Source organism: Varanus komodoensis, unplaced genomic scaffold, assembly GCF_004798865.1.
Source record: "Varanus komodoensis strain SLA01 unplaced genomic scaffold, ASM479886v1 scaffold20_1, whole genome shotgun sequence".
Classification (NCBI taxonomy): domain Eukaryota; kingdom Metazoa; phylum Chordata; class Lepidosauria; order Squamata; family Varanidae; genus Varanus; species Varanus komodoensis.
Genome location: NW_025335587.1, coordinates 12,278,824 through 12,302,433, shown reverse-complemented (window position 1 = coordinate 12,302,433; position 23,610 = coordinate 12,278,824). Strand labels below are relative to the sequence as shown.

The 23,610-nt window shown below is 51.7% G+C and overlaps 1 protein-coding gene across 6 annotated transcripts in view; it reads right to left on the bottom strand.

The window, feature by feature from the left end:
- CUX1 (cut like homeobox 1) overlaps nt 1-23,610 on the bottom strand; it is a 300,846-nt gene that overhangs the window by 25,133 nt on the left and 252,103 nt on the right. For 5 of the 6 annotated variants that reach the window (XM_044429825.1, XM_044429827.1, XM_044429826.1 and 2 more), the window contains 3 exons: nt 21,303-21,491; nt 18,516-18,780; nt 1,801-15,836 (listed from right to left, as the gene is read on the bottom strand). The exons of the other annotated variant lie outside the window; for it this stretch is intronic. In XM_044429825.1, coding sequence (XP_044285760.1) covers nt 15,137-15,836; nt 18,516-18,780; nt 21,303-21,491 — 1,154 coding nt within the window. In that variant the 3' untranslated portion in view covers nt 1,801-15,136. Of the gene's footprint in view, nt 1-1,800; nt 15,837-18,515; nt 18,781-21,302; nt 21,492-23,610 lie in introns of those variants that run through there. 6 annotated transcript variants of the gene reach the window in all.

Here is a 23,610-nt window from a genome sequence, read left to right as displayed (position 1 = left end):
GGGATCCTTCTCCTCGGGAGGAAGAATAAAGCTTGATGCCACTGCATCCCAGTCCCGTGTTGTTGTTCACACTGCTCATTGGTTCTCTCTCTGTGTTTGTGTTTGTGTGTGTCAGGAACAATGCTGGTCTGAGGCCAAAAACTAGGAGAATGTTTGCACAAAGGTTAAAAATGACACCGCCCTCCATCCATCTACAATCACCCCTTGAGCTAAATGGAGTGCAGTCTGAGGATGTGTGTCTCTGTGTGGATGTGTCAAGTCAGGGCTCTTTGGTCCCTCTGAGCTTGGCTCACCTGTCCCACTTGAGGGGCAGTCCTCTGGTGACCCCACGGTCTCCTCCCGTTACTGAAGACCAGGCTGAGCAGCCAGCTGTCCACAAAACCTAACCCTCGACTCACTACTCCTCCAGGTACCAGAGAACAGCTGTCCTTGGTTTATCAGAAGTTGGACCTGCTTCTTGCTGGGTTTGCCATCTTTGGCACAACGGGAAGATGGCTGGGAAACCCTCTTTGCTCAGAACTGTTCTGCAGAACACAAAGGGGTGCTTGTCATATATATCCATCTTGATATATCCTTTAACCAGCATCAAAAAGAATGTAGCATCCTTAAAGCGTGCTGCCCAATTAAACAAGGACACCTTTTGATTTAAGTACTGAGATAATCTGATTACTTGGCTACAGTAATCTATAGAATGCGCTCCCCAGAGAGGTCCGCCTGGTGCCATCGTTATTTGCTTTTCGGCGCCAGGCCAAGACCTTTTTATTTAAACATCATTTTAATTGTTGATTTTATTTATTGATTTTAACAACTTTGGCCAGGATGTCTCCAACTGTATTTTATTGTACCAGTGATATTTATTTATTTGTAAGCCGCCCCGAGGCTTAGGCGAATGGGGCGGCATATAAGTCTGCTAAATGAATAAATACAGTTGGATTCCATACACAGGGATTCCGTTTGTGACTAGTATGCTTATGAATTGGTTGGCTCCTTCTAAAAGCTGAGTTTCAGAAGCAATGCCACCTGTTATTTCATTCTGAAGCAGAAAAAATCCAGGAGAAAATAGGAATTCAGAAGCATTAGCTTTGGTTTAAGGTCACATACTTACTGCTGATGTTTTGATGTTAACTGGAAGGACCGCCAGTATGGCGTATTGGTAAAAGTGTTTGACTGGGATTCAGGAGGCCTTGACACTCATGGGGGTGACTTCAGGCCAGCCTCTGGCTCTCAGACTAGCCTACCTCACAGGGTTGTTAGAAGGATAAATTGGAGAAGAGGGTGAGATAAACTGCCTTGGGGACCTTGCAGAAAACAAGTCTGGATATAAATGCAAAAAATACCGATGAAGGATTTATGGGGGTGACTGTATATTAAATTTTTATTCATTTGGAGGGGAAGCAACACAAAAGGAAGGAGAAAATCAACATGGATTGTTCTGCCCCAGGGGCACGAAAAAGACTTGGCTCCAAAGAGGTACACAAGCGTTTGCAAGCAGAACACTTGGGGTTCATCTCTGAACTCAACGCTCTTCCACTGAATTGGAAACCGCCCTTCAGACGCGAGTCTGCGTGTTCGCACATACAGTTTGGCTCTCTTTTCATTTTCGCTCACATCTCTGCAATTAGTATTTTCAAAACACCGTCCTTCTCAGTTCTCAAGACAAACGTAACACGACAGGCGACCGCGGATGGCAGCTTTCAGACCTTCGGATTCTACGGCACGTCCGTCAACTACCAGGCGGCCTGAGTGGTACCCACCCCAGTGACAAAATGCCTCCTGTCCAAGAAAGACAACCACACGTCGTTGTGTTTGTATAAAAGATATTTACTTCAATTATCACACCTAGGGTGCTAGTGAATAATAATACATCATGTGAGCTTCGTACAGTGATATTGCTTCTCCATATCATATTAGGGGCATTGTACAGTGCTGCAAACACACACGGAATGGCTAGCCAAAGGCCGGGGGAAACGCCACTTTCCCCGCTCCGTCACCGCTAGCCATATAAAAGTTTTTTTCTTTTTTAATAAACTTTTGACCAAGAAATAAAAGGTTACAAAAGATGAAATCACAGCAACACAACGTGGGGCTTCTTTCAAAGCTACTTGTACAAAATAAAATAAAATAAAAATTAAAAAATGACACTTTTTTTGGTCAATTGGATCTTTGTGAGGGCATTTCATTAAAATTGGTGATTGTGAATATAAGAAACGAGCTTCTAAAAACATCTAAGACTTAGTGCGTTACAGGAAAAAATAATATATATATCTATTTATATATATATATTTATATATATATAAAATACTGCTAAAAATGTTGGACACCACACGTACACGGGGGTAAAATGGAGCTTATTGGGGTTTTTTTTTTTTAAAAAAAAGAAAATATTCTCAGGAAAAAAAATACACCTTTTTTGTGTTTTGAATTCATTTTGTGCTGCGTTAGTAGTCAGGGCAAGTCCAAAGGGTTAGCCCACTAAAATGGCAAGTAGTTATTGCACAAATGCAAAAAAATAAAATTAAAAAATAAAAAATAAATTCTTAAGAGCACAATGTGCTGGGAAGGTGTGTGTAAACCCGCCTCCATGAGATAGGTATACACTGGACCTTTCCTAGCAGACTGTGTCCTCAACTAAAAATTATATATATATGAAAAGGGACTTCAGGAAAGCAAAGGAAAATGGTAGGATGCCATTTACTTTGGATTGAAACGTCCAAATTTGCACACATGACATTCTTGGAGTGTTGCATGTGGAGCACACGGTGCCAGTTTGGAGGGGGGGGGGTGGAGAAAAGCAGCAGAGAATGGTTTTCGGAAATGGAAATGCATAGACTATTTTGGAGAGGAAACTGAACAAAAACCCCCTTTAATGAAACCTCCCCTCCCTATGACCAGTTCAAACTACCCTAAGGAAATAAGGGGTGGGAAAGGGGGCTGGTTTTTGGCTTGGAAGGACGATCCACCAGGAAGTCTTCCCGGCCTTCCAGAAACTAATTCAAGTTCTTCGTGTACCCATCACGGCCCAAGTCCCGTCCATGCTGTTCCTGGTGGATTGTGCCCAAGGGATCTTGCTGCAGTTGGGTCCCAACCGTGTGCTTCCAACTCTTGGAGGAGGTTACGATCCATTCCAGCTCGGAATATCTTCACATCCTACAGATTTGCCTGCACTGGGGCCAAGGACTGCTTTTAAACAGAATCGGGGTGCTTGGTCTTTACAGAAACTACCTGCTGCCTTTATTTTCGTCTTTGCAGGAGCTGCTGCCTTGCTCAAACCTTTACCTTCCCACAGACGGTTTTCACACCACACCACTCTGCTGTCCTTTCTTACAAAAAATGTCCCACATTTCGTTTTTTTAAAGAAGTCCTCGCAGTTTCCACACCCTTATCACTGCAGGCATGCAAGGAACGAACCCTGAAGGAAAGGTGCCGCCAGGGCTGGTGCGACACCGTTTGGGGTGAACTAATCGCCCTTTCCCCAAAAAAAGCTATTCTGAAAGTTGGACAATGACTGGGAGGGAAGGAGAGACAAAATGCGATTTACTATTTAAGTTCCAACACTTCTTGGGACCTTCTCTGATTGGTGAAATCCTCATAGCTCAAGATGGTGAGATTAATTCTTATTCAACCCCCAAAGCAAATGAGATGCACAGCAAAAGACACCATTCATGTGGCGTGTTTCCCCTTTAGCCCACGTCCAAAAGTTTTCCGAGTGGGTGGCTGTCTCTGTGGACCCACAGAGATCTTCCCTCCACAAGCATCTAGGTCCACTTTGGGAGTTGCATAGAGGCTTTGAGTGTGGCTGCACCACAGAGGACCTGGTGCAGGGCCAACGCAGAAGATTTTAAAAAAGGAAAGTTGACACGAGACATCCTCCGGAAGGGCCCCACCAACGGCTGCCATGCAGCCCTCCAAGGGGTGTTCTCACAGGTCACACCGAAACAGACCTGGCAAGTTTAGTTCAGAAAACAGACACAGCTTACAGAGGAACCCTGGTGGAAGAAAGCAGCCAATCTCACTTTTTCTTGAAACTGCAATGCACTTTGGGAACAGAGAAAATGCCTCTTCACGGACCCAAATCCACAGGCTCAAGGAGGCTCCAAACGTTTCATTCTTTGCACGCATCTTTCTACCTCTGACTCCTCTCTACTCCCCCTGCCCCTAGCATCGGTGTCCTTCTAAACTCTCGAAGCAGAATATCTTTAAATTAAGAAAAACTTTATACACATTTACAAAGAACTCAGAATGTACAACAGAACGATATGGGCCCTGATTGGCAGACTCGGGGCGTGGGAATCGTGCCGCGTCTAGGAGTTGCATCTTGCAGGGGGTTCCTGCAAGGGATGTGCGTGCACGGCTGCTGAGAAAGCTCTGGAAAGCACATCATGGGGAAAATGATCTGCTTGCAAACAGGAAAGCCGCGACATTTTTGCGAGTTTTCTGGGTGGAACAAAGATAGGTGTGCTCGTGATGCAGCTGACACAGGTAAGTGCTGACGACGGAGATGGAAGAGGCAGCCTGCAGGTGCTTTCTCTTTGCTTTAACAGGCCCAGTTAAACTGGAATGAACTTATCACGAGTGCCTAATTCCAAGATACCAAGAAGCTGAGGGAGATGCTTCAGTGTCCATTAAGGATGTGTAAGAAAGTGACTGGCTAGCTGCAGAAGGTGAAATTGCGGGAGGGGGTGCCCAGGCCATCAGACTTCCAAGAGGCAGTGTGTACTATTGTGTTGTTGAAGTAGTGAATCAATTGATTTGTACAGAAATGCCATCACGGAAGAGCGAGCAGGGCACCCAAAAAGGGGGACGCAGCTACGGAATTTGGTAATCACCACGCTAGCTGACTCCAACTGCCCTTCAGGTCCAGGGTCACGTAACTTTGGGGAGTATTTGCAGCCAAGTAATGCAAGAAAATGCAGAGGATCGTTCCAAGTGGAACTTCAGTCATGCTACGGAGAACGGCTTCTCTCCTGTGGACCCCTGAGCTAGAAATCTGAGAGAGCAGTGAAAGGCTTATCACTTGGAAGGTCAGTGGAGAGATGAGCTCTGTCGCCACTTAGCAAAAAGCTGGACGTGCTCACCCACCATTTCTGGCATTGGGTGACAAATGCTGCCGTTCCACCAAACCAAAGGAGTCACTTTGGGACAGCCAGCCAGGACGCTACAGCCTGAAAAGCTTATCATGGTTAAGTTCAAACAATCTACATAGACTAGCCAAATAGTTTTTTTTTCTATTGCACAAAAATTTAATGCACACTCTTAAGTGCTTCGAAAAGATTAACTAACGGTGCCCCCAACAAGCTGCTTTTTGGCTCAGCCTTTTGCAATTGGTCAGGGCTTTTTTAAAAGAAATGCTAACCATGTATTTTCCACCACACACTGAAATGCTGTAAGATTATCCCCCAGCAGAAAGAGAAAGAGAGAGGAGGAGGAGGCGGCGGCTGTAACTTTCTGGTTAAAAGAAAACTTACTAAAGTTGATCAAAGCTGGCTTCAGATGACAAAAACATTTTCAAAGTTTGGATACAAAGGAGCGCGGCAAGCGGACTTCTGTCTAAGCATCCAAAGTAAAGTTCAGCATATTTGGGAAAGCAATGGTGGAAACGGTGAAGCAGACCACATCCCAGCTCCAGAAATCCCCTCCCCTGCCGCTGAAGTGTGGGCTCTTCTAGCAATTCATTGTCAACTCGCAAACGGGAAGTGCGGAAAGGCCATCAACGTGCAAGGGGGTACCAGTCTCATTTTCCCGCACAACGCACCGCTCAAGACAAGGCCTCACAAGCAGGGGCATCCCAGCCACTTCGCACCAGGAGCTGTTGCGAGTCCTGGGGAAGGCAAGACCAAGCACCGTGGCTTGTGCGGCGTTGAGCGTGACTTCAGCCTGACGCGGCACATTATGCCCCACGCACCCCTCATTTCCGGAAAGCAGAACGAATTTTCACCCTTGCTCAGCCAGGAGATGGGATCGCTCGCAAAAACGCACACCTGGGGTTCTCTCTCCCCAGCGCAGAGCTTTGCACCTGGGGGCTTCCCTATTCACTCCTAAGAAAGGGCACCTCTGCAAAGCACCTCCTTTTGCTGGGGTGCAGTGGGGTCCTTTACTGACGGGTGCAGGGGCGCTGGCACACGGGGCGTCTTATGGGCTGAATGCTCAGCATGCGCAAATGTAACGAAGGACCGGTTCAGCATGCAAACGGGCGGTGAAATGGAGCAAAAGCGGCATCCCCCGTCCCCGAGACGGATGGATGTGCCTGGTCAGGAGACAGGACTTCCCACTAAGGCAGGGCTAAATTCCAATCAGCTCAGCGTGGCCCAGGTCCTCGAAGGAGCGGGCGGCTTTCCTCTCCACGGCTACAAACACCACATGGCTGCCATTTCCACACTGATTCTGTCCAGAAAAAACAGATGCTTGGACATTCAAACATGCAACAGTAGCATTTAAAAGCAGGGCTCCAATCCACAGATGAATTTAACCCATTGATGCCACAAATCCTTACTGAAACAATAAGGTACGGAAGAGGCATCCTACCCGAGGCAACGATTTCCACACAATCCTCACCAGGTGTCTGCACCTCCTTTGAAAATGCCCAACTCAGTGTATAATAATCAACAGTGCAATACTGAGTATGTCTACTCATAAGGTAAGTCCCACTGAATTTAATGAGACTTACTCTCAGGTAAGAGTGCAAAGGGCTGTAGTTTAAGGCACACTTGTCTGGGACCAAGTCCCACTGCATAAAGCAGGCTTACTTCTGAGTAAACACACATCAGTTTGCACCCTGGATCTTTCTTCTCAATTAGTGACCTAAATTATAATCAATGCCACTGAAAAACACAGGGGTGTTACTTTAATGTGTACTGAGAAATATTAAATAAAAATTGCCTTTCCTTTGAACCTGGGGTGGGTTTTGTCAATTAAACTGTTATCTCCAAAACACTGGGATTTTGCTAATATACATTTAAGTCACATTGGTTAGAAGGGTATTCTAACTAGACATTCCTTACTAAGACGGACAATGCTCGAAACAGCAATGAGAAATTTCCAAGCCACCTTCAAAGATGTACTGGGGCCAGAGGGTGGTGAGGATTTGAGCTATTCTAAAGCTGTCACAGATGTGCAGGCTGCCATCAGAGAGGTCTTCAAGACTGGCACATAACGGAGTGGAGCATGGGGCTGGGCTCGCCGGATGGGGGTGGGAGACACTAGACCCAGAACAAGGAATGCTTTGGCCACAGCAGGCAGATTGGCTCTCCCCCTGCGGCTGATGGGATCCGACGAAAAGCACGGTGCGTGTCCCAAGGTCCTTCTTTGGCACAAGAGTTGGGTGCCCGAGCTGAACAGCCGGAAAGATCCGGGCTGCCTGAAGGGCAGAGGGGAAAGTTTGGGCAAGTTCTACTGACTGAATGGACCACCTGCTCTGTAAATGGAAGCTCTGGGAAGCTTATGGGCATCGGAACCAGCGGTGCTGATGCCACTTCCCCTTCTTTGGAGCTGCCGGCGTTTTTACGTGGAAGCGCTGTGCAACAGTACCCGAACCAACTCATGCTTTTAAGCAAGTTAACTCGAGCGCCCAAAGCCACTTGCAGAATTATTCTTTCAGATAAGAAGGGAAGAGGCATTTTGCTTTTTTAACCTGCTTTAAAAGCATGACATATATCAAGCCATTAATAATGGCAATTTAACATTTTAACAGCCCTCTGTGCTATTTTAAGTATGCCTGCCAGGTATCTAAGGTGTGAGAAGCCTGAAGCATTCTTTGGTTCCAGCCCCTGGGCAGGTGGGGAGGGGAATCCGTTTTCACAGCATGCCAAGCAGCCGAGGGGCTGGATTGCCCTGCGGTGGCCTAAGCCCATCCTCGACAACTCCAAAGCGAGTCCCGGGTGGCCCCCAGCGGCTTTCTCCTCACACGGCCCCCAGTAAGGCCAAAAACCAAAGCCAGCTGTGTAAAAGCGGCCCCTGGATAGGAAAACCACAACGGTGAAATCCACCTGCACCTGCTGCACCGAATTCTCCTCTCACCCTCAGCCAAATCTACAACCAGTGGGATAATGTGCTGTCCCGGGATTTGCCCCAAATCTTCGCACGCGTCTCTTCTGAACTCAAGCCATGGTCACTGCGCGCTCGAGAGCCTGCCAAAGGGGATATGGAAACACCGAAGACCCTCTTCTTCTTCAGCCTCTTTTTGGATTCTTTGCAGGATGGGAAGAATTTCAGTCCCACTCAATGGGTCAGGCGTCTGTTAGCGCACCGTCATAGTGAGGGCATTGTCCTGACGTGCCTGCCACCGGATGGGGGAATCGTCTGAGAAGCCTCAATGTCTTAAAGGTTGCAACCACCCCGGCATCATCCGGCCACCTTATTTCTGCAGATTGTTTCCACGCATTTTAAGAAGTGCATATGCAACTTGAAGAGCAAGAGGCTGAAGAGCCAAAAAAAGAAATGCGCAAGGACAGAGACGAAGGCAGAAGTCTAATCGAGCACAGCAACTTTGTGGTTTCTTGAAAAATGGATCCCACTGGACAGATAAACTGGAGCAAGTTCTCGGTGCTGCCCTCCGTGTGATGCACAGAAGTGGACCGTCTGCCCAGGTGCACCCTGAGGAAGCAGCTGGCATTCGGGGGGAGACTGCTGCTGGCACGGCAAAGCCAGGCCACGTTCTCACGGTGAGGTACCCTCGGAGCAAGCCGGAAGCCACCATCTGGTTCCGAAGAAGCGTGGAAGTGGAGGCGGGAGGCAAACCTTTGTGAAGCAGCCAAGGTACATGGCGCGACGGGAGTCCTAGCAGGCCCTGCCCTTTGCCCGGCTCTTTGGTGTCGCTTCCGTTTCTCTTGCACAGCAAGGGGTGAAAGAGGCATTCTGCGGATGGCTGCATGGACGGACGCCATCGCTCCATGCAGACCTGCTTTGTTCGGCTGCACCAGCCAGACTCGTGTGCAAACTGGAAAGACGGTATTGCCTGGGATGCGATCCCCGTGGGTGAGGGAGGCGAGAGCATACCTGAGACAAGTGAGACCAGTGGGAGGCGATGTGCCACCCTCCGGACTGCAAGTGCCATCAGCCCCAGCCAAGAGCAGGAACAGTCAGGGGCTGTGGAAGCTGTAATCCAAGACACCCGGAGCATTCTGGTGCTCATCTCGGAATCTAGTCGCTCGGATGTTCCGCTTTCAGTAAACCCAGATAAAAATCTCTAACTTACAGAGATACAGTAAAATTTTTATTTTCTGTTCCTCCATTCAAGTAGAAAATCTAGTCCAAATTGGTGGGCACCCGGCCATGTAAATGCCTTTCATTTTATTTGCACAATAACAGGACTTCAAATGTACTGCATCATGATGTTAAGATTTTTCTTCTTTTGTGCCTCTCAAATGAAAGTTCCCCTTCCAAATGGTTAGGGAGATGGCTGCCTCTGCTTGCTTTTTGGGAATGTCTCCTGTGTGGAGCACCAACTGGCACTTTCACACCCAGAGGCTGGTCTTGTTGGGATCGCTCCAACTTTGAGCTGCTGGAGTTTGCCTGCGTTTTGGTCCCAGTTCTGAAATAGGGCATAGCAGGGAAGGTGGCAGAGCATCCTTTGATAGATAAGAGTTTTAGAGAATTGAGCAGAATTTAGATCCACAAAAAGAAGCTCTCCACCACCCCAGGACTCTTTCGGTTTCATCTAATTCGATAAATAGTCACACGTTTTGCCATCCAGGTTGCTTTGGAAGAGCAAGGTTTCTTTCTTACCCTTTTTCCTTCTTTCCAAAATGGTAAGCAACAAAATCCTTTTATTTTGCGATAAAAGCCAGAGTGTCCACGGCACAGATCTGGAAGCATACTGGTTTCCTCAAACACACAGCGAGAAGGCCATCTTTCTTATTTCCTGGAAGATGCAGTGCCACATTCTAGACTGCACAGCTCTTAACCAAGGTGTACGTAGCAAATTTAGCTGGAATGGAGCTTAGAAGCATGAGATCAAAAGTGTGTTTTTGCTTGCCCGGTTCTTTAGTCGCTGCAAATGGAGGAATTCACCTGGGGAAAAACACTACAGCCACGTCCCACATTACAACGTCCACCATCTTCGCTTGTGCTTCAGCACTGATCCATCAAGAATACAAATTATTGCTTTGCATGAACAGCAGCATCCCTGCACGCTGAAATGTAGCGACTCAGCACTTAGAATTACGTCGTATTGCTGCTTAAGCCAAGTCATTGCCGCCACCCCCAGCTTTTACAGGTGTAAAAGCCATTTCGTCCAGGTCAGAGCCCGGCAAAACACAGGAAGGGGCTTCACTGGAGGGCTGGTGTAAGAAGAGGTGCCAAAGGGGGGCTTATCCTGCAAGCATCCGTCGCAGCGTGCGAGGACGCAAAGCATCACCGGGAAACCTGCAGCCCTCCGGATGCTGCCAGACTCCCACCTGCCCCAGTCCGCTTGTGCAACGCTCAAAGACGGGAGCGCTGTGGGTAGCCCAATTCAGCCCCCCTGCGTCACCAGGCACCTGGTGGGGGATCTTTCCAGCATCTCCCGGGCCGAGCCTCTGAGCTTGCTAGTCCAGGGGGCGGGAGATCAAGGAGAGCGGTGCAGGTGGGCCAGCTGCAGGAGGGCAACTCCGGGGCCCTCAAGGCACTGGCGCGGGAGATCAGCAGGGCTGCCTGGGGAACCCAGCCTGGGGCTGTGGGACTGTTCCTTGAGGAGCCCCAGGAAGCTTCTGGGGACAGGGCGGCCTTTCTGGACGGCCAGAAGCCATGGCAATGTGGGGCAGGGAGAAGACGGGGGAGCGGGCAATGATTTCAAACCTTTGCAAAGAGCTTGGAGAGAAGAAGGGGTCCCCTGCGCTCCCTCTGCACTGGCTACAGGCCAGCAAGATGATGCGCAAGGGGGAGGGGCAAGGGGACAGGAGATGATGGCCCCCTTGGCGGTTTGCTTCCAAGGGAAGGCCGGCAGTCAGTCTGTGGCTGCCCATTCTAGCTTTCCCCAAACAGCTGCCTGGCAGGTGGGCTGGACTGCAATTCCCATCGTTCCCACCCTGCCTGGACAACACGTCTCCAAAGCAATATGCTGGGGGAAGGCCGGGAGCCTCTCCAACGGGCAGGCAAGAGCCTTTCCCAGCCCTGCGGCCTTCTGCCTTGCATTTCCCCCAAAAGCCAGGCCCTTCCGGGGAAAGCAGGGGAGAGCAGCTCGTGCCAACCCAGGGAGTGCTGGGCTGCAACTCCATCCCCCAAACAGGGGTCATGCAGGCTGGGGCTAATGGGGGTTGGAGTCCCGCCACATCTGGAAGGTGGAGTGCAGCAGCAAGTGACACGGGAGGCGGAGGCTGGAGGCCGCTGCAAGGTCCTGAGGAGCCTGGCCTTCTGCTCCGGGCGGAAAACGCTCTTCGGCCCTCATGATGCGCAGCAGGCTGCTTAACGGGCACAGTGCCAGCGAAGCTGCCGTGCTTTGGTGCGCGGCCCCCGTCCAGCAGAGAACGCCGCTGCCGGGAACGTGGCTTTCCCTCACGCTCCTCCAGGGCTGCCGTCTTCGTGCTGGAATGCTGCTGCTGAGGACTGCCGTGAGCACTCCTGATCTCCCAGCGCTGCAAACGGGCCTGCGGACGGTACCAAGAAGCTGGGGGTGGCGGCAATGAGCCCAGTGAGGTCGGCATGGGAAGCCCCATTGTGTCCCGGCAGGTCCAGGGCAGGAGGAGGAGGAGGAGGAGACGCGTGCCCTCCGTGATGACGCTTCCGGGCCGTCCCAGCCTCTCTTTCACGCCAAAAGCAGAAAGGAACTGAAAACAACATCAAGCGCCACACCTGCTGCGAACGTTCTGGATGTGAAACTGTCGCTGTCGGCAGACCAGCCCCATCTGCTGGGTGACCGACGGGCCCCCGGCTCCGTGAGCCACGCTTCCTGTGATGAGCCGGATCTCCCAAGTGGAGACCTGCCCCGGGGTGGGGGGTGGAGGGAGGGAAGGGCAGGGCAGGGAGACATGACCGTCCTTGGAGGGACGAGAGCATCTTGACCAGGATGTGCTCCACAGAGACGGGCAGGGAAAGCACACGAAAGACAAGCAGAATCCCGTATTTTTCAAGGCACTTCAGTATTGCTTATCAGGACAAGTGGCAGGACCCTGAACGCTGGCATGCAGCTGGCCCTAAGGGCTCTTTGCGGGGGCACCGTACTGGCGATGGAGCACAGGCACCTGCGCAGACACGGCAAGGTGCCGAGGCCCGTCGCACGCGTCGCGCCTGCCAAGCATCCTGGAGGCGACGTAGGAAGGCGGTGACGGAGCGGAGCGGGCGCCCTCCACCGTGCAAGAGCACGGCCTGACAGAAGCGAAGCAGGGCAAGGCCTGCCAGCCCCCCATTCTAAGAAGAGTCCAGGTTTCGTGGCAGGGGCCGAGAAATGCCTCTCGCAAGCCCCGCCCTCCATGTGCAGGCTGAGCGTCCTGGGGGTGCCGGAGCTGCTGGTTCAAAGGACAAATATGAACGACAAAAACTTACTCTGCGTGGAAAGGGAGGCCATGCCTGGGCCGAGAGGAGGCGACACGGAACCTCAGCACCGGCGCCAGGCACATTCGCCAACAGGAACAGTCAGGCTTTCCTTGGGGCCAAATTCTCAAACGGGCATTGCCACATGTGGCAGAGCGGGCGTGCTTCTGCACCTGAGAGCCCCGGAATTCAGACCCCAACATGCCCGTGAAACTGTGAAATTAACCGCAAGACAGGGTAAAAGCCAACCTGACTTCCAGCCTCCCAGAGCCTTCGATGGGACCTTGAAAAGGCATTTCTTTTAAAGCTACCGAACTCTCACATTTGTGAAGATTTGAGCTAAGTGCTGCTGTCATGGATTGGAAAGAGACTGTAAAATATATACTTTCCTTAAAAAAAATGCAAGGAAGGTGGTTTTGCATCTTACAGTCGAAATAAAAATAAAATCAGGGTTAATTACTGATTAATACAAGCACATTGAGTTGTCATGTTGGGAACATAATTTCAAATCAGAATGCTTCTCCCCCCTGCCCCCAATAGCATAAAGTAAATATTAATTAGAACTTAAGAAGTAATTAATGCACCATTAAAGTGTCATCAAAAGATGTTGACCTAAAACAAAGCTTTCCATGATACACAATACGGTCCAAAAAAAAAAAGAGTCTGTCAATAATATACAGTATGACAACTACATCTTGTAAATTATACCCAATACTGCCGGCAGTCTATCCCTCTAAAGAATATTTGCCCCTTTCATCCCTTCCTAATAATCAGATAATAAAATACAGCACCTATAAATAAGCAAAAAAAATATATATATACCGAAATCATCTATCGTTAGTTTTAAAGATATGGCAATAAGGGAGTCTAAATCAGCAAACTTGTAGAAGCCGTTAACTGATAAAACAGCTTATTGAAAAAAGGTGGCAGTAAATGCACTCTATGCGTGCACAAGTACGTAAGAAAATACAGACGTATAAAATTGCACACATGCACACACCCACTCATCCCTCCACACACCTCTGTGCTCACGCATATACACATAGACAACTGGAGGAGTCAGAGACAATTTGGAAATTCGATTCTGTACTCTGATCGGCCGTGGGGCTGCCAGGAAAGCGGCGGGAGAGGGCAAGGGTGCAGCGTGCTTCTGCCGGCGGCGTGGTCAGCCGTGCTCACGTCGCAGCGGACGCCGTGGTCAAGTGCCGCGTGCTCTTTTCCCAGGCCTGCCCCGGTTTGGTTCAGACAAAGCAGTTCACGCCCACAGCTGAAACGTACGGAAATCAGTGCTTGCTGTGGAGCCGCGGGAATTGGCTAATTAGTTAACGGTGTTGAAACAGGGCCTCGTTTGATCTCCCTGGTAGGTGAGAGCAGGAAGCTGTGTGGCAATTGACCTGACGGGCCCGTCGAGACGGGGCCTGTTCTTGCCGCTTCGCATTTTGCAAGTTGCACCTTTACCCTTCCAAGAGTGAGACTAGCGGAACCTTTCCATCTTCCACCCAGAACTATGCATAACCACAGGCTGGTTTTGCTGCCCACCCGATCGCCTATGGCAAGTTAAGGGCTATTTTCAGCTGACCAGATGTCCCCAACCACCACCCTCCCTTCGAAACCTGGTGGTGGTTCTTTTCTTAAAGAGCGCAAGTGACTAACACAGGCTTGTGTCATTAGGCGGGCTGAGGACTAGTAACTTGCACGGACTTGTCTGCAAGGTTGGCGTGATGCAATTCAAGCGAAACCGATCAAGTACGCCCCCATTCCAAGCTGTCTCCCACACCTCCTAGAAATGAGGTCTGATCTGCGTGCTTCTGTGGTTAGAGGTTAAAAAGCAGATTATAAAATACCTAGATTTCAGAATTTTTTTCTTCTTTTTCTGTCCTGATTTGGCCTAAAATGGAGTGTATTAAACAAATCCCAGCCCATAAAGAGACCAGAATCGGTTAAAGCTATGAAACGATGTGCACTACGAGTCAATTTTCTATTCCACTTTTACAAGAAAAACACTGAAGTCAGCTACCACAAATTAAGATATTTTCCTGATGTGACTTTGTTTGTTTAAAAAATATGTGGAGTAAATGTGTTTTTTTAAATCCCAAGTTTCAAACAATATTCTTTTCTTGAAAATATTTAGGAATTCAAACTACTGTGTTTAGAGTCGGGTTGACTGTGCAATCTCTTAGTGGCAACTGAACAGCTACAAAAAAACTTTTCTTTTTCTCAAAAAATCTCCCCTCTCATCTTTCTGTTTTCCTGGTTAAAGAAGATAATAGTGTATTATTATCGCTCTGTTTAGCCATTAGATGGCAGATAAAAAGCCCCCCTTTTAAATATGTGGGTTTAATTTTCTTTTCTTGCTTGTATATATTTTTTTGTTTTAAAGCCCACACCAAAGAGAAGGGCAGAAGGCAAAGCTGTATGAGTTTTTTTTCTTCCCCAGAAACTCTGGAAATCACTTTAGGGCAATTAATAGAAACACTTCGGGGCACAAAAAGCCGGACTACACATTTCAGTTCTCTTCCTCGAAAACACAAACATAGAACTGGGCTTAAACGCTCTTGTCGTTCTCTATATGCACCTTGGGCCTATGGCATTTTTGCCCTGTGGCCTGCAGGGCGGTAAGTGCGGGACACCATTAAAACCAGCGGAGGTCCAAGTTGTCACTTCCCAGCTCCTTAAGAGTTGGGTGAGCCTAATCTCAAAACTCCCACTCCACGGGCTCCTCTCGACTCGCGGCCTTCTCCAGGCGGTGGATGATGCTATTCAAATTCGCGGCCTTCTTTTTCCTCAAGGTGTTGTCCCGCGTGCTCTTGGAGCAGGCCGCCTCCGAGAAGCCGAACAAGCTCTCGAGGGAGTTGGCTCTCTGAGTGCCGGCGGCTGGTGTGGAGCTGGTACTTGGCACAAAGGGGATTCTCTCCACGCTCTCCCCCGCAAGGACCGAGGTGGCACAAGCTGAGGTAGAGGCATCCTCTTCCGGCGCGCAGTTGGGCGTCGTCTCCTGATTTTCTCCTGAATGCCGAGAGCCCGGCGGAGAACCCGGACGCGGTGCTTTCAGTCTGCCCTCATCATCTGTGTCTTCCAGGCTCTCCATTCCCAGCTGGAATGTCTCCGTTTTCTCTGCAGATCCGGCGTCCCGCAGTGCCTCTTCCCCTGCTTCGAAAGCTGAGGCCGCTCGCCCTCCCTGAGACTTTGTGCTTGCATTGCTGTACTCCTCGCCCTCCGGGCCGCCGCCGTGCTTTGCGTCCGGCAGGCCCTCCGCGTCCGCCCCATCGCAGCTGTCTCCTTCGGAGCTGTGCGCCGCCCGGCTGCTTCTCGCCGAGGGAGAGTCGCTGGACCCCGCCTGGCCCTGGCCTCCTGCTTGGATTTCTTCGATGAACAGCTCCCGACGGATGCGAGATCTGAAAAGATGCCAGAAGACAAGACGGGGTGAGGACGCTGAGGCAAACACGCATGGCCTCGCCCCAGAATATTTGCATCCAGCCTCTTCCCCGGAGTATTTCAAACCTGGGAAACATTCCACCCGGGGAGGTAAGACCAGGGGAAAGGCAAAGAAGCACCCCCACCCCGCCCCGCCCCGGTCAGAGAAACCGCATGCCGGCTGCGGTTTCTCTACCCACCCTCCCTGCTGTGGCTTGGAAGGGGTTTCTTGGGAGGGGAGACAGCCCTCCAACAACAGCCAGGTGAGCCAGAGAGATCTGCAATAATTCCACGGCAATCAATTAAGAATTTTAATTCATTAAGACTGCATCGTCTGCACAGAAAGGGGCAAAGCAGGTCTTACAAAAAGAAATGATCGCACTTTGAGTTTTGAAGATCCCGGCTGCAGCAAAGTGTGTGTAATCACAGGAGGGGAATCTCTGGTACCCGAAAGAGCACAGCTTTTCTAAGACAGCACTGGCTACTGGCAGTTTGTTAAGTACCAGCAGCAAAACGCCCCCAAACCCTGCACACACAGGGGCACATTTTCAGCTGATCAAGAAAGCTGTGCCTCTTCCACTGGTCAACATGTTTCTGGATTAATCAAACGGATTTATCAATTTGACTCTGTAGGCCTCGTTTGCATCCAGGGAGCCCAGCTAGAAACCCATTCGATACTGCCTCCAGGAGAAGAGCTTCCAAAGTCTCCTGCGAGACTTGGAGATGTAAAACGCTCATTTACTCACTGTTTGGGAAGAATGAAGAATTGAGGGCTTCGCTTGGAGGGAGCGCTACTGCCAATACTGGGCCGGAAATGCCTCTGCACTGTGCGGCCCCATTCAGAGGCCACGAAAATGGGGAAGGGGCACTTTTTTGGAGGGAGCGGGGGAGGAAAATAGTCCCGGTTGGACTATTGTAACATGCTCTACATGGGGCTGCCCTTGGAGACAGTTCGGATACCTCAACTGGTTCATAACAGAGCTGCCGGGCCGCTGATGGGGACCGGCCGTTACTCTCACGTGACACCGGTCCTCGACCAGCTCCACTGGCTTCCAGTTGAAGTCTGGGCCCAATTCAAGGTGCTGGTTTTGACCTATCAAGCCCTAAACGGCTTGGGACCAGGATACCTGAAGGAGCGCTTCCTTCCCTACATGCCCTTGCGCCCCCTAAGATCTGCAGAGGAGGCTCCCTGAACGAGGTACAGAGGACATCTACCTGGAGTGGGGCCTTCTCTGTGGTGGCACCCAGACTCTGGAATGTGCCCCCCAGAGAGGTTCGCCTGGCGCCGAGTTTATATTCCTTATCTACCGGTCATTTTAGGAATTAGAAATTTTAATCGGTTTTTAACGTTCACAGACGCTTTTTGGCTTTGATTTTCATTTGGATTTTTTGCTGATATTATGTTTTTGTTGTTTTGTTGTTGTTACCAATTGTTATAATTTTTGTTAATTGTTATTAATTGTTAAATTTTTTGTCAGCTGTCCTGGGATGTTTTCTCATATAAGATGGGATGTAAATGCTTTAACTAAATAATCGCATTTTTATGGCCAGATGATTTTAGGATGAAAAACGGCATGGACAGAAGCTCCTTCCCTTGCCTTTCTTCTCCCCTCTCTTTACTATAACTTTATCCACTTGGCCACAAAGAGCCCAGTGCCTCACAGACCTTCTGGGGAGACCTTTCTGACTGAGGGTGCGGGGAGACATGTCTGTCGCCTGCCAGTGTAGCACAGATACACGTTTTTTGTTTTGAATCATTTGCTACAGCTGCTTTCCAGAGTTAAGTCCCAACTGTGAGCAGACTGGTTAAATAAACTAACCGAGAGCCCCTCTTGTGTCTCCCCTGAATTTCCGAGGGCACCGCATTTCATGGCGACCCCAAGCCCCAGCCTCCTGCAACAGGCACCCTTGCTCTGCCCCACCTGCCTGGTCACAGCCTCTTTCCTCCGCAGCTCCCAGGGCGACACTGCTCCTCCTGGGGGAGCCACTCCCGCGGCCTCGAGCACTCGGGCGGCCTTTCCCAGCTCAGGGGGCCTATGCCGCGTCCTCGGGGGCGACAGCCTCCACAGGTGCCTGTGGGCCGCCAGCAAGCGGGAGGGCAGAGCAGCGGCCCCTCCGGCCCCGGCTTTCTGGCCCTGGGGTGCCTGGGCATCTTGCTCGGGCTGGCGAAGCCTAGCAGCCCCCTTCTGCAAGCGCCGGTCCAATCCCTTCTCAAGCTGCCTGCGCTGGGGCATCCCTCCATCACATGGAAGCAGATTCGGTAGTTCAAACCTCTGCTGGAGGGGGGCCTCCCTGGATCTGTCCCGGGTCCCCCCACACCCGCTTCATGGGCTCTGGGACCACAAGAGCAGGAGAAAGGCACGCCCCTGCCCACCTCGTCCCCACCCGGTCCCGCCTCGCCTCTGAGCTCAGCAACCCTGCAGCGGTGCCTCTCCCTCGAGGGCGCTGCCCCAGCCCCGAGGATTAGTCCTCTTCGAGGGGCCGAGACCAGAGGCGTTCAATACTCCACGAGAGACCACGGCACCGGTTCACGTGAGGGCAGGGTGAGCGGGGAGGGCTCCCGAGCTGTTTCGAGCACCTCCGGTCTCTCGCCAGAGGGGACTCGGACGCGCAATGCGGGGACGTGCCGCCGGCCCTTCTGGGAGCCACGCGCCATGTACCTGTAATTGTGGAACCAGTTAATGACGGTGCTGGTCTTCAGGTTGAGCTGCGTGGCGAGCTCCTCAATGGTTTTTGGTGACGGGTATGGCTTTTGCTGATAGGCTCGCTTCAGGGCTTCCTTCTCTTCCGGGGCCAGGACGACGCGCGGCTTCTTGAGCTGGTGCTGCGGCTGCGGGCTGGCTCCCTGGCTGTAATCCAGCCCGGCGGAGGAAGCCTCCGAGGGCTGGCTGTCGCTGACGGAGCTGTGCCGCCGCTTCATGTACGCTGGAGGAGGAAGGCAGGCGCATGATTACTTGCGCGGGAAGGCAGCCGGCTCGTGCGAAAGCGAGCGGGTGGACACCGGACGCTGCCTGGGCCTAGGGAACCAGAGCGAAGGCTCTGCAGCCCATGCGGACGGGGCTGACTGGCAGCTCCTCTCCAAGACCCTGGCCCTTTCCCCAGCCACCCAGTAGCATCCGAGCGGCAGGGAGGTCTGCAAACCCGCCTCCACTGATCACCTCCGGCGACACCAAGGCCCTCAATCGGGCATGGGCTGACCTCAGCTCTCAAGGGTCTAATTTGGGGAGGGTTTTGCAAGTGTTCCAAGATCCACCCTCTGGAATCTGGTGCCAAAGACCGACATTTAGGGTTAAGGAACGGTGTGCCAGGAACTGGGGGGTGCTTCCGTGGTGCTTCTGCACAAATATCCCCCAAGTCCTGTTCTTCACAAGTGTGGGAAAGACCTCTGGCATGACTGCCCCATGTTTCCAGGGGGTGGTGAGCTGAAGAGCAGAGGGACCAGCCCCTGGCTCTGCTCAGCACAGAAGGGGGAATGTTTTGTAGACGTACATAAGATGAAAATGGCCTTTTAACCAAAACTGGCTGAGAATGAGACCACGTGTCTCCATCTAACCCTGACAGACGGAGCAACCTGGCCCAGAGAAAGCAGAATTCATGCAAACGGGGAAAGGTTTGTAAATCTCTTCTCGGCTGCATGATTTATTCCCGGCTTTCAGCTGGCATTGCTCACTTGCTCCCAAGCATATTTTCTCCGCCACGAGTCATGCACACGCATGCGTGTGCACACCCACTGCATGGGGGGGTTCTCCGGAATCTGCGTTCAAGACCACCCCCGCCGTAGCAATGCAGCCTGGCGTTCAGCCGAATCACACAAGGCTGCTGCGAGGGTAAGAGGAGAAGGGGAGTCAGGTGTGCTGGCCGTGAAAAGGGCAATAACTAAGATGCCCACAGCGCCTGGCTGCAGGGGGCATACGTTGTTTACTGCATTAAGAAATAACAACATTTACGGAGTGTTTTCAAGGCTTCCTGGACTCTTTTGGAATCCAGCTACCAATTAAGACAAACAGCACTGTGCTAGCCAGACCAATGACTGAACCCGGCTTACGTCAGTGCATTCTACCCATTTTACAGATGAGTATAACCAAGGCCTTCGATGATAGGGACCCAGGTTGCTGGGCAATCAATCAAGGCAAACGGAGACGTGGCAGGAACACAGACAGTCCCCTCAAGCCCCCCTCTGCCCCCAGAACATGCTTACAGATTAACTTGCTTGTTCAAGGCAAAGATGAGGCCCGAATGAGGGATTTTGTGATGCAAAGAACCACACACGGTGTTCCCAACTGTGATTCCTCCAGCCAGATAACCATGCTGAACCGATGGCCCAAGGAGTTATCTGCAACTGGGGCACTAGGGGGCGCTGGAGTCCACACAATTGCAGCCCAGACTCCAAAGCCAGTCTTAGAGCTGCCTTTTCCCAGCCGGGCGCCCTCCCAGCTTGCTGGATGCCAAATCCCATCATCCATGGGCATCCAGCATGTCGGAAGGGTGCCCAGCTGGGAAAAAGTTGCCTTCGAACAACCAGGGCTATGAGGGACCCAAGCTTCCTCAGCATAGCCCACGCTCCGCCCAGGCGGACCACCCATTCTCCCCCACTGCAGTGGGACGACGGGGCCAGCTGTGCGGGGCCCATCCCTGGAGGCAAGGTGGCACCCCACACCTGGCTCCAGCTGTGCATTTGCTCCCTCCTCCCCCAGTCCCTGGACCAAAGTGGCCCAGTCAGGCCACCAGTGGCTCTCCAGGGAGCCCCCCTTTTCCACCGCAGAACACCTGGATCGGACATGGCAACTAAGATCCCACTGGGGTAGCCTCCCTTGCCCAGAGTCAGGGCTGGCTGGATGGCAGGAAGGACCGGTCATTACGGCGGGGGCATCTCCTCTGGGGGACCAGAAGACTTTCTGAAATGATTTGTACAGGGTTCAAGTGACGGAGTTATGCCCAAGGGCTCATTTCTGGTGTTTAATAACAATCCATATTTGCCTGCCCGCCCCTTAAGATCTGGGGCAGACGCCCCTCTCCAGAAGTCCTCCCCGAAGGAGATGATAATGGAGAATACCTGGGAGAAGGGCCTTCTCTGCAGTGGTGCCCCAACTGAGGATTTCGCTCCCCAGAGAGGTTCACCTGGTGTTGTTATTTTATTCTTTCTTGGTGCCAGGCCAAAACCTTTTATTTTCCCAATGTTTTAAGACCTGACTGTTTTAATTGGGGTTTTATTATTAGTTGAAGTTTTAGGATGCTGTGTTTTAAATTTTGTACATGTTGTTTTGTGAAACCACCCCAAGACTTTGGTAATGGGACGGTCTTGAAAAGTTAAAAATAAAATAAATCCACCCCATAAGGACCACGGTGCAGTGGGATCAGTTGAGGAGAGGCCTCGTGTGCCCACTCCGGGCCTGCCCGGCTCGGCTCCACGAGGGGAGTGGCCGGTGCTGCCGCGCAACAGAAACTACCTTTCTTCTCCATGCGCTTCATGTCCATGAGCTTCTCCACGTTGTTGGGGTCGTTCAGCCACAGCTGCATGCGGACGAACGGCTCCCGGCCCTTCAGGCTCAGCTTGTGCCAGGGCTTGGGGCGGGCGAGGAGGTCGGACACGGAGCCCTGCGTCAGCCCCAGGATGGTCTCCCCAAACAGGCGCTGACCTGCGGAGAAAGCCAGACTTCAAGTTGCGCTGGTGCGGAGGAGAGGCAAGGCCAAGATCCAAGCACTGTTCTGAAATCAGCCACACTCCTGCTTCCTCTCCCGCATGAAGCTCATTCAGTTCGGCAGCGCAACACTTCTGCCAGACCTTCTCCCCAACATGCTAGCTATCTCCATGCAGGGAGATTTTCCCCTTGGCTCATGTCTGCGAAGGCCCTGGACTCCCCTTTAACTAATCTCAGACTGTGACTGAATTCTTAGAAACACATAGAGTCAGAAGGGGTCTCCCGGGCTATCTAGTCTGACCCCCAGCTCCAGTCAGCTCCGTTCCTGGAATACCCAACAGGTGGTTCTTGAACATGTGTGACAAAATTCAAGAGGCAAAGCAGGGTCAGATATTGAGAGATAACCAATAGTATCGTCAGGCTGGGGCTTCATTTGGCATTCCTGAGACCAGATGGTGCCCGAAAACTTTCCTGCTTTTAGCATTTTGAATCTGGGCCCATCTGAATAGTTGAGCATCGATTCTCAAGAGACACCAGAGAATTGGAGGCTGACAATGGAATCTCCGATTTGCTTGAAAATACTGGGCTGATGTGTATATACACACAAACTTATTTTCTTAGTATTGCTATTTATTACTCACTAAAATGCCCTTGGTGTACAAGCTGATTTATTAAAACCAACTCAGCCTTGGTTACTTGTATAGAAGTGCCTATCCTATGGCTTCCTCATCTGCCAGAATCTGATATTTCTGCTCCTCCTGCCCTGCACAATGCGATTTTGTGACTGTGCGTCCAAAACGGTGGGCGTGCACCAGGGTGGAGAAAGCTGCACTTGGACAAAGGTGAGGAGGCCCTGAAATAAACCGCGGCACCCCCAACAAAATCAGCTACCTGGGAATGAGCTCTGGCCATAGGTTCATTTTCCGGGGGGCTTCCCCAGGAGAGGTGCAGAAGACCCCCCCCGGCAGAACTGCACCCCCCCCCGGTTGCTTTTGGCCTCGCCTTGGTACTTTCCAAGCCACTGAGCTTCACTCTTCCCTGGGAAAGTTACGGATCGACTCCCCCAGCTGGGAGCACTTCCTGCCACTCGGGGTGAAGACCTTACAAGGGAGATAATGGAAACAAGGCCTGGAAGCAGACGGCAACCGTTTCCAGAGCCGGCCCCGCCATGGAGGAGGAGGGCGAGGCTCCAGCGGCACCGTGGCCGGGCTCCATGGCAGCTCCATTCCATTAAGCTAATCGAAACCATTCAGTCGGTGACCCCGGCGCCCTCCCGCCCGTGCTCAGCAAGGCGTGTGCGCTGGAGCCGTCTGCAGAGCCAGCGAGCGAGTGGACCTGCGTGTGCGAGCAGCGCTGCGGCTGGAGGGGCGATTCGAGGGGCCTCTTCCCATCCCGGAAGGGGTCCCACTGGGCGGACCTGCCTTCGAGGCCTGCTCTGCACCCAAGGCGCAGCTTCTCGGCCTGGGCGCAGCGGGAGCTCCAGAGGATGCTGGGTTTGGCAATGAGCTACTGATGCAGGCTCTCGACGCTGGCGTTCCCCGGATGTTCCCATGAGGCCTGGATGACACCTAGTGCTGCAGCGCTCCCTCTAGCCTGCTGGTGGAGAGGGCTGGTGGAAACAGACCCCCGCCCGAACTGCCCACCCCACTTCCTATAGGACAGGTGTACTGCACTCCCTTTGACATGAGAAAAAAGGACAGTACAGTCCCAAGACAAAAGTTTGCCCCATCTGGCCGGGTTTCAGCACTCTGTCCCTTAAGGCACATGGAGAAAAGCTGGTGACCTTTGGATTTTGGACTACAGCTCCCATGATCCCTGACCTGTGGCCAGGATGGCCAGGAATTGCAGCCTACACCACCTGTAGGGCACTGGTCTGCCTGCTTCTGCCTCATTCATGCTCATGGACCTCAACCCTTGCTTTCCAAACTCTGTAACAAAAAGGGCCAAAGGTTCACCTAGCACAGTATCTAAATTCACTCAAAAATTCTCTCTTCCTCAAAAAAATGGGATTTCCCCAAAAAGATGCCCTTGAGACGCTCGCAAGCTGCATGACACGATGGACCCGTGTCTGGGGACACCCTCCCTGTGCACGAGGAGGTCACTGTCAGCCGAACAC